The sequence below is a fragment of the Medicago sativa genome, chromosome 8 (assembly GCF_051527215.1).
Source record: "Medicago sativa cultivar Bolivia chromosome 8, Bolivia_mono, whole genome shotgun sequence".
NCBI classification, from domain to species: Eukaryota; Viridiplantae; Streptophyta; class Magnoliopsida; order Fabales; family Fabaceae; genus Medicago; species Medicago sativa.
In genome coordinates this window covers 86,094,131-86,105,105 of record NC_140756.1, presented here as the reverse complement: position 1 = coordinate 86,105,105, position 10,975 = coordinate 86,094,131, and the positions used below count along the sequence as shown (strand labels likewise).

Sequence of the window (10,975 nt, the reverse complement as noted above, 5' to 3'; positions counted from 1 at the left end):
TGCGAGACTCTTGCGCATGAGGTCTGGTGACATAGCCAAATAAGGTCAACCAGAAGCACAACATGGTAAAAAATATGGGTTGATAGTGTTTTGATGGACGTAGGTTTATGATCATCTTTCATAAAAAAGATAAAGGAAATTCGAAAAAGAAAGAATATAAAAAATATATTTAAAGATAATAGAAATTGATAAAGGAAAAAAGTAGTGTGTGTTTTATTCATTGAAGTGTTAGGAATATAGCGGATTACTGGTAATTTTATGATATAGTTGAAGATTTATTAGTAATTATTTCACCCGAAAAGATAATCAATTAAAAAAATATTACATCATTTTTAAATGTCTGATAAGCATGTGAATTTTTTTTTTGAGGGAGATAAGTATGTGATTTGTTAACTTAACATAACACGTCTACATTTTTCTATTACTAGATCCCACCAAAGACCAAAAGTGAAGGTATTTAAAATAGTAGAGATTGGATTTTTTTTTTTCTTTCATGAGAGTGAACATCTAAAAACTTATATTTAGTATAATAAAATTAAACTAATGACATCCAAAAACTAAAAAAAATAGTTCATTATAGTGTTTGGAGTTTTGAGCGAGCTTATAATGGATTGATCATCACATTTGACTAAGAGAAACCCCAAAAATGAGATTGACACCACATCTTCACACGAAACCTGAAAGACATTATGTATATTGGTCATCTCACATTCATGTTTCTCAATATATACTTTTGCTTCCAAGGTAGAAGTTTAACTCACACATGACACATAAACATATCTCTATTATGTGTGAGATAGTCCGTATTTCTGATCTGGTGAGAGAGCCAAATAAGATCAGAGGCATAACACGTTAAAAAATATGGGTTGGTAGTGGTTTTATAGAGAAATGTTTTTCTTCCTTTCTTTCATGAGGAAGGAGAAAGTATATTAGAAAAATAATGAAGACGAAAAAGGAATTTGAACATGAGAGAAATGAAAAGAGAAACAAGTAAGGAGTGATTGTTTTTCTCTAAGATAATAAAGTATATAATGAGTTATTGGTAATATTATACATTTATTGAAGGAGATAAGAATTAATCTGTAATTATCTTACCAAAATATTAGACTTATTAAAAAAATGCCACAACAATTTAAAATTTCTAATAAACATGTATGTATTTTTTATCTCAACAAAACACATCTACATTTTACTATTGTCAGATCTTACCAAAGATCAAAAGTGAATGAATTAGATATAACAGAGGTTGAATAATTTTTTGACATTTAAGATAAAAAATTAAACAAAACGACATTCAAAAACTAACAAATAAAAATATCCCAACGTTGGAACTTCTGTGAGAGTCAAAATTGAGTTGTATGATCAAATTAGGTTAAGAGCAATCACACGAGTGAGCTTAACATCACACCTTCATCCAATGTCTCAAGGCATTACAACATGGATCATATTATTTATTTGTTGGTCACATCTACTCTTGCAAACAATGTGAAATTTTAACTTACACTTAGCACATTAACATCTCTCCATTAAGTGTCAGACTCTCCGTGTTCGTGATCCACCACCTAGAACACTCCCGCTCCCCTACAACGTTGAACCATGATATCATACCACAGTTGGACTTTCTGGAGAAGCCAACAATAATGTGGATCAACTCATCGGAGAAAGGGCAACCACACGGTGAAAATGAGACTACATTTTCATCCAAAAATTTAAGGCTTAAGTATGAGTTTTTCACTCTTTTGATGTTCAACCTGTACTCTTTCATCTAATGTTGAACTTTAACTGACTTTTGCTACATCGCAATATTATCTCTTAAGTTTGACGAAATTCTAGCCCGTGCTTGGCACGAGTTTCCATGCTAGTTGTATTAATTTAGTTAATTAGTATCCATTAATTTTCCGTATATTTGAATGTATTATTATGTACTATAATTGAAATATAACACATCATATAGCCAAATTCCCTAAAAACTCATATTGATTATCAAAAGAGGGTTTAATCTAATCAATATATTTATTCGCTAGTCTATTTAAACTCAAATCACATTGCTTATTTAAATATGTTAATACGATATAGACTTTTAAATAGGTTAGTAGACCATATTAGACTTTCAGAATATCAGACTTAGACCTAAAAAGTAAGTTTAAGACAAGTCGCATGCCAGACTTGAGCCTTATAAAATTTGACAGACCTGACTTATACATTGCAAAGCCTAGTTCGTCCTAATCTATTTCCATCCATACGACCATGCACATAACAATGCATTTTCTCTATCAATTAAACTATGTTAAGGGGATTGGTTGTCACTTTGTAAATAAAAAGCAATGATATACGAATTTAATTACGTATAAATTTATTGTTAGAATACACAAAAACGGAAGTAATTTATGTGAATGCTCAAGTAAGTACCTTGTTTGGTAAAAAAAAAAAAAAGTAAGTACCTTGTTGTTTAGACTAGTGAGTAGTAATACATACCTCTCTCAACTTCATCTTGAAACGAACCGTAGAAAGTATAGTTGCGTATAAACTCAATTGAGAGATTTATCGCCCACATAATAACTCAAGTGTTTTGCCATATCCAATTTATGAAAAAAAGATCGTGAAATCTATGAAATTTTAAATAGTTTTTTTTTTTTTTTACAGAATTTTTTTAAATAGTGTATTAGAATTTAGAGAAAGTATAGTTTGGATGCAATAGGAGGCAATTAGACAGCAAAACACAATCCACTAGTACTTTTGTCTCTGACTACAACACGTGATTTATGTAGGTTACTTTGTATTTTGTAGCATGAATTATGAAATGATTCAAATGAATGAATGATAATAACGTGATCTTTTCCTACCGTTGTGATTATTTTCTTACCTATTCTGTCTTGTATGGTGGCGATTCAGCCTATCATCGTATTGGCTGTCTTTTGCGACTCTTTTACTATAACAGTTCCTTACGGTAGTAGTAATATTGTTTTTAATTTTTATTCATCAAAGTAGTAAGATTATTTTTGTGCATGTGTTTTTGTAACGGTACTATTGAAGTAAATGAAGTACTCTCTGTTAATGAGTAAGCAACATTGACCACCACTGTTCATTCAAGATGCCAGCTACGCATTGGAAAAAACATTTTTTTAAATGAATAGAGATTTAATTTGTATAATCCACATGTCTTATACACCATCCAGTCATTAATATAAGCAAAAGTTAATATTTTAGATTCATTCATTAAATGATGTATGTGGTCTATAATAAAGAATATATACATCATTAATTGAATGAATGCAAAATGTAAATTTTTGCTTATATTAGTGACCGGAGGGTGTATCAATTTATAAAAATGTGAACTTGTGACTTTGTTCTTTCCTGGTACAACTTATGTTAGGGAGAATTTTTTTGATTGGATAATATATATTCCATTTTAACCTTTTCAAAAAAACAATTCATAAAAATGTGACAATTGTTAAGGGAGTTGCCATGACACATGATCAGAGTTTGGATCTTAATTCTTCAAATTGTGTTTATGAATTTTCAATGATTATTGTCATTTCACCTATTTATAAAAAAAATAAAGTTGTATGCACTAACGTTGACGATAACCTATTTTACACAAGCATAAAATTAAATCATTCAGTAATGTCATTTTACTATATTAATTTCTAAAATATCTAAGAATATCCATTTAACATTATTCTTTTTTAAACTCGGTATACGACATCCATTAACATAATTTGATTAGATGAATGTATATAAATATTTTACAAAGTTGATGTATAAATATTAATCTTATTAATTAACTACTCCTTTTGTGGATAATTTTAAACCCTTCACATACAATTTATTAGTATCTCTAAATATAAGATCCTTTTAAAAAAATACCATCCTTAAAAAAAGTTGCTTTAAGAAAACTCCACACAAACTAATGATTTATGTACAAAAATGTCTTTATTTATTTTAGGAAAATGTTCACGAATGATCCCGAAGCACTCATTAAGACTTTTAAATAGTAAATTTTTATAAGAATTATTGTATTTAATGCATTGAAAATTGAAACAATTGACTTTTTTAATGGATAATTTATTGAATTAGAATGTTTAAAGACTACTCCAAGAACACTCGTTGACAAGACCCTTTATTTTATCATTGGAAAACTTATATTTTTTGTTTCTTATGATATTATTAATTATAAACATGACCCTTTATTTTATCATTGGAAAACTTAAATATATTTTTTGTTTCTTATGATATTATTAATTATAGCGATAATTGTGTACACAACTAACGAGTTTGGATTCTCTTGGGTTACATTACCGTCCAATGAATTTATTAATTTGATAATAAAACATCCAATGAAATTTCAACCATTTTTTTTTTTTTGGTGGTGAATTTCAACCATTCTTAAAATCTAATAAACGAGAGAAAATCTTACAAGGCAATCTATTCTCAAAACCAACATATATGTTTCATACCTTTTTTTTAAAACTTAAATTAGCCATCAAAATTAATACCATGAAAAATCAAACCTGAATCCCTGAGAGGAGCACATTACAAAGTTTCATATCAATTTATAACTTGATGTTTTTTATTATACGTGTGATTTACTGATTTTTAGAAGTTTTTATAATCTATAATAAAGATCACCTGAGGAAGTACCTAAGAATACATGAACGAGATGATGAAAGATGTCTATTGGTTTAATCAAATATTCTTCTAAACTTGAATCAAATTATAAAAATGCAACAACATTAAATCTCTTAAATTAGAGATTTGTCACTCATTGCTACTCAACTTGATAAATTGCACAAAAAAGGACATTTAACTAACACACACAATAAAGACATGAGGGAGAAATGATTTAATAATGAAATGAAATGATCAAAAACGAAAATGCAATTCAAGGGTTAAAAAGAGAGTGGCGCGGTTTATCAATTTTTAGGATGTTTTGGCGGGTGAAGATAAAATTGGGAGAATGAAAAGGGTAAAATAGTCATTGAACATTGTACGATTTAGGGTTTTGAGTATCCCATTTATAAAGGTCTGGTGTTTTTAGATCTGCTGCGGCTGTGGTGCGTGCGCGTGTGTTTTGTGCCTCTTTCATTCTCTTCTCTCTCTTTCTCACTTCTCTTTCTCTCTCTACAAATCTCTCACTACACTATCACTTCATCATCACCATCATCATCATCATTCTCTTCTTGATTTTCTTCTTATTCTTGCATGTTTGATCTTTCATTTTGATTCATCCAATCTTGTTTCTGTGATCAGAATCAAAATCAGAATCGAAAATGGTGGTTGATCACAGTGATAAGGTAATTGTTATTTGTTGATCAAATTAATTAACCTAATCACACACTTCACTTCAATCATTCATGATTTAATAGTTCAAATCACTAATCAATCTTGTTTTGTTCATTTTTCATATTCAGGTATCAGAAGGTGAAGATTCAAACCCTAACGCCGCCGTTTCATCAGATAACAACAATCCAAAGAAAACATGTGCTGATTGCGGAACTTCCAAAACTCCTCTATGGCGTGGTGGTCCTGCAGGACCAAAGGTAATTAATCACTAATCAATCGATTTGATGATTGATCACACTAATTTTATTCTTGATCTGATCTAATATGTGATTAATTATGCAGTCACTGTGCAATGCTTGCGGGATCAGGAGCAGGAAGAAGAAGAGAGCGATATTAGGGATAAGCAAAGGAAACAACGAAGAAGGAACAAGAAAGGGGAAAAAGAGTAACAGTGGCGGTGGAAGCAAAGTTGGTGATAATTTGAACATGAAGCAGAGATTATTGAATTTAGGGAAAGAAGTGTTTATGAATCGATCACATTGGAAGAAATTGGGAGAAGATGAACAAGCTGCTGTGTTGTTGATGTCTCTTTCTTATGGATCTGTTTATGCCTAAATTAATAAACCCTAATAAATTATTATTGTCTTATCTTTTTTTATTTTATTTTAGAATTTAGTAGATTATTGTTTTAGGATCCAAATCCAAATCAGTATGAGTGAGCCTAACCTTTTCATAAGTGTAAATTTTTATTTTCTGCTACTGATTATTGTTGCGAGTGTGTTGTTGTCAACCGTTGTAAGAAATCAATGAAAGAATTTCGGTTCAATTTTGGTTCTATAAAATACCTGTTATCTCTGTTTAGCATTTTTTGTTTCATTTTCTAGCAGTATCCTTATCTTTACAAAATTATTACTATGAATCTATGATATGTCGGCGGCTTGAAAAGATTGTGTTTTAGAAAATATCTAATTAAATTAAAAAGAAAAATGAATTGGATTTCGAGTTTCATGTTAGATTCGGTATCTATTTTTATCTTGGCGTTAAAATGATTCAATTTCAATCCTCGTATGCGATCAAATAAATGAAGCACAAGGTCGTGTCATGTGTGATTGTGTCATCTTTCTTTATACACGAATCCATTTTGTATGCCAAGTTTAAAGGCTGGGTGTCGTTTCATGATCAAGTTTATTTATTGAATATAATTGAATTATTCCCTTTTTTGTGTAGTGTGGATTCAATTTGGATCACTCAATTATTACTCCCTCCGTCCCAATTTAATTGACCTATTTTGGTTTTTCACACAGATTAAGAAAAGTGTATAAATAAAGGGGAAAGTGGAATATATTGTATTGGGAATAATAAAAGTAGTATTATTTAGTGTTATATTGTATTGGGAATGATGAAAGTTGTATTGAAAATTGAAATAGGTCAGTTATTTTGGGACACTTTTTTTTAGAAAATGGGTCAGTTATTCCGGGACGGAGGGAGTAGTATTTATTTCAAAAAAGTGGGGTGGGTGGCAAAAGTTAAACAAAACTTTGAAAGAGGAGGGAATGTGAAATTCATAGTTCCCGCTAGTTTGACTCTTGAAAACATTGAAAAGCAATGGGAATCAAGAATTCTGATTCACACAGTCTGTCATGCCTAGTCATGTTTATAGTCCATCCTCTCGACGCCACATACGTCTTACTTGAAGTACTTTCAATATCATATAAAAAAAAAAGTTATTTGGACACTATTACAGACCTATTATAAAATTTGAGTGAAAAAAATAGAAATGTGATGCGATAAATTTGATACATTGGTGACATGATAAGAAGAGATTGAGATAAAATAAAATGTTAAATGAATGTTAAAATATGATGTTATATTAAAATTGGCTCAATTGATTGATGGGTGGATTATTGAATTTTCTTTTGAGAGAGCAAAAGTGATTTTAAATATTTTGAAGTTGGTATATAAAAGTCTTACTCGATTGAAATTAATTGACTCTCGAATTGATTAGTTTGACTATCTAAATGAGATATGCCATACTTCAAAACAAAAAAAAAAAGAGATATGCCATGTAATGAAACTAAATTGAGAATGTTTAGAACTCACAATGACATGAATTTTCTTTCAGAGCAGTTTAATGAATTTTGTAGGAAACAATGTAAAACATATAGTGGATGTACACTTTTAAAAGCTGAGTCACTCAAGGATTTTTGGTGTGACGTAGTAGTCCAGAGAACTTATAGTTAGAGGTGGAGTGTCTCACTAGAGAGAATAGAATAAGACGATCAATAATGACACTTGGCTATCTAGTAAGGGATATGAGAAATTAGGTATATTGTTGCACCAAAGCGGTACGACTATGTAGCTTTGTGTTATGCAAGACTTGGAACCAAATATCTTCGAGGAAGCACTTGAAATCAAAGGAAGTAAAGACTAGTTCATGACAGTGAATGACGAAGACCAAACTTGAAAACTTCTTGAACCACCTGAAAAGCCAATGGTAGTTTGATGCAAGTGAATCTTCAAGAGGACATAAGATATTCCAAGGGTTGAATAATTAAAGATAAAACTTGTGCGCTGCAAGATGTAGTTGGATGCAGTCATAAATGGCTACATGTGAAGATTCAAACCTGGAAACCATTCTGGCCAGCAAGGATAGTCAGATGCAATCGAAGGTAGATGCCTTTATAAAGTTTCAAGCGGTGCTTGAACTTGATCTGATTTATTGAAGTGTAATTCATGTATCTTTATCAAGGTGGTTGATGGTTAAATGGGTAACACAACTAATTTGAAATCAAGGAGAAGAATTGTGGAGTTTTTTTTTTCTTCCTAAAAATCAATTTTGTTCAATTTTGCCTCAAAAGCTAGGTGTTCAAAGGTTTAAACGCGATGCATATCGAGCAACAACAAGACGATGTTTTGCATTGTTTTGGGTGTTAGGTGCGTGTAAAGCGCAATGCACTTTCTTGCAATTTTGGTATTAAAATAACAATATTTTTGAAAAATTTGAGAAACTCAGGTCATCATTAAAAGGTGGAATTGTTAGGAAATTTAAAAGCAACATTTTTTTAAATTTGAGAGAAATAGTAATTTCTTGTTGAGTTCTTGATGCTAATTTATTGTAACTCTTTTGTATCTGTGGTAAAGACTCATTGATAGTGGATTGAAGAGTTACTCTTTTTTAAAGGTGTAAATCAATTTCGATCGAACTTGGTAAACAATCTTGATGTGATAGGGAAATAGTAGACATTATAGTTTGAACTTGTTGAATTCTTGAAACTAATTTTTTGTAACCCCTGTGTATCTCTAGTAAAAACACATTGATTGAAGAGTTACTCTTTCTTAGTTTCTTTAAGGTGTAGATCAATTTATTCTTTGGATATATCGAGTGAAATATGCACAAGTTTTAGATTTGATCTAGATTGAATCTATTTTTGGTTGGACAGTTTAGCTTTATAGCCATTATTATGTGTTTTGATTTGTCTTCTTGGCTTCACAACACCGTCACTTCATTTTGAGGGAGAAAGTGATGCTGAAAAATCAAGATTGTTTGGAAGGTTCTCTCCGTCCCAAATTGTAAGAGAAAAAAAAAATCAAATTACATTTATTAAGAAAGCTAAAACATATTTGGAGTATAGTTTTTTGTATTTCTTTCCTTCTTTGGAATAAGTTTTATGGGAAGATGTAATCACAATTTTTATTGGGTATTGATTATGAAGAAAATGGAAGAGAGGGAAAATTGAATGTAATTTGCATTTAATTTCATGAAAATAAACAAAAGTTTTTCTTGAAAAAATGGTTTTTTAAAAAATAGATTAAATGGGATAAAAGTTTTTTTTTCCTTACATTTTGGGACAAAGAAATGAGTTTTTATTGCTAACATTTTGAGACGGAAAAAGTACATCTTTAATGACCAACTTTACTTTCGTGTATAGATACATTTAATCGTATTTTATAATCATGTCACGTTACCATATTTTATTTTATAATGGTGTACTTAATTACATATGGTTTGATGTATATATGAAAGAATTCTACATTGTTAGTGATTTTATTTTATTTTTTTGGATCCAAATATTGTAAAATTAAGTACGAATGTTAGTTACTCTATAACTATTTGGTTGAAAATTTGCTCTTCAATATTGATGATTTAGGTTTGATACTTTGCATACCGATAAACTTAAGTAGGAATGTTATTATAACATTTATAATATTTATCAACGACAAAATTATTGAGGCATATACAACATAGAAAATTTAATAACAAAATATTACAGACACAACTATATATAGAGAGATAGTTAGGTTCAGTAATTACTTAGAGCAACCTATTCATAAATTTGTAGATCCTATTTATCACGGTAGATAAATTTGCATGATTTGCTTATGTCTTTGTCACGATTGACTGTTTTCTTTAAAATGCAAGTAAGTAATAGTCCATCCCTATAGACAAGTTTAATAAGCCATTATATTAACTGAGATTTACATTTATAAAATCAATCAATGAAAGTGAAATGTATTTCAATATCAGTTCGTTTGACTTAATTTTGCGGCTCCAACATTACAATCTTATTTCATGTCTTTTTGTCTTTTTTAAACTTTTCTACTCCTCTCTCTAGTCTAGATTGGGAAATATTTATATGAGCTTGGATTCTCTCAATCCAACGTCCACGCCCTCTAAATCTCACTCCTCCATCCATCACCCTCTTAAATTTTTCTTTCCTTTTCTCTCTTGGTAATGAATCAATTTCAGAGAAATCTACAGTTAATAAAAACTTAAAAGTGCTTCTTCGAAAAAATACTACATCTCTAAATATAAGTTTTATTTGAAAAGGAAAACAATGCAAGTCTATGTTTAAATTGAAGATGAGTTGGTCAAAATCAAGGTAACATCGCAATTATTTTCTAAAACTCGTTAAAATCAAATTAATGATTTCGGTCAACCTCACCAAATTAAACTTCCACTACAATATCTACTATAAGTCTATTTTGAAAGAAAATTTGTGTCTCTAAATATATAAGTTTCATTTTAAATTACTAAAAATGTTTATTATTATTATTATTGTTAGAGAACTATTGTCTCGCATTCTAATTTCATAGTTTTTTAAAGCAAAAATTGGATTGCAAAGTTATCATTGGGACAATTGATAAATTATGTTTGCTCCCTAACCATCAACAATCATATGCAACAACTTAAATGTATTGTTGAAAGAAAAAATAAATGGAGGGGGAGCCAAAAACCAAAACCTCCACAACATCTCTTTAATATTATTAAGTTGGGAAACCCAACTCTATTGCCGGAAAAACCCAGCAAATTAAGTTAGGTATAATGTCCTGACCCACAATCTAAAGTCTTGAATTGAAAGACCATGGAAAGCTAACTTATTAGTCAACAATTGTCATTCTTGTAAATATGAGAAAAAAAATAAAATTCATCATGCGAGACAAATAAAAACAATTTGACACTAGTAGAAAAGAAGCTTTAAAGATTGAATGACCAACTGCGAGGCAAACACTATCCAGAAGTAATGCCATCACCTTTTAAGGATTAATTCAACAACAGTGATGGCTCCAATAAGCTTTAGTTGAAAAGCAATTTCAATAACCAAGATTGCAAGCTTAACAATGAAGAGTAGCAACATATTGTTATCTCTGAAAATACCCTTACAAACTCGATCATGAGAACATCTAGTAGGAG

The 10,975-nt window shown here is 30.1% G+C and overlaps 1 protein-coding gene across 1 annotated transcript; it reads left to right on the top strand.

Annotated features, from left to right (window-relative positions):
• The first annotated feature begins 5,045 nt into the window (after positions 1-5,045).
• Positions 5,046-6,125, top strand: LOC146902663 (GATA transcription factor 15-like). The gene is made up of 3 exons (XM_085733792.1): positions 5,046-5,294; positions 5,412-5,540; positions 5,626-6,125. Exons 1-3 carry the CDS (start codon positions 5,271-5,273, stop codon positions 5,896-5,898), a joined length of 426 nt encoding a protein of 141 aa, XP_085589918.1. The 5' UTR covers positions 5,046-5,270; the 3' UTR covers positions 5,899-6,125.
• The last annotated feature ends 4,850 nt before the right edge of the window (positions 6,126-10,975 follow it).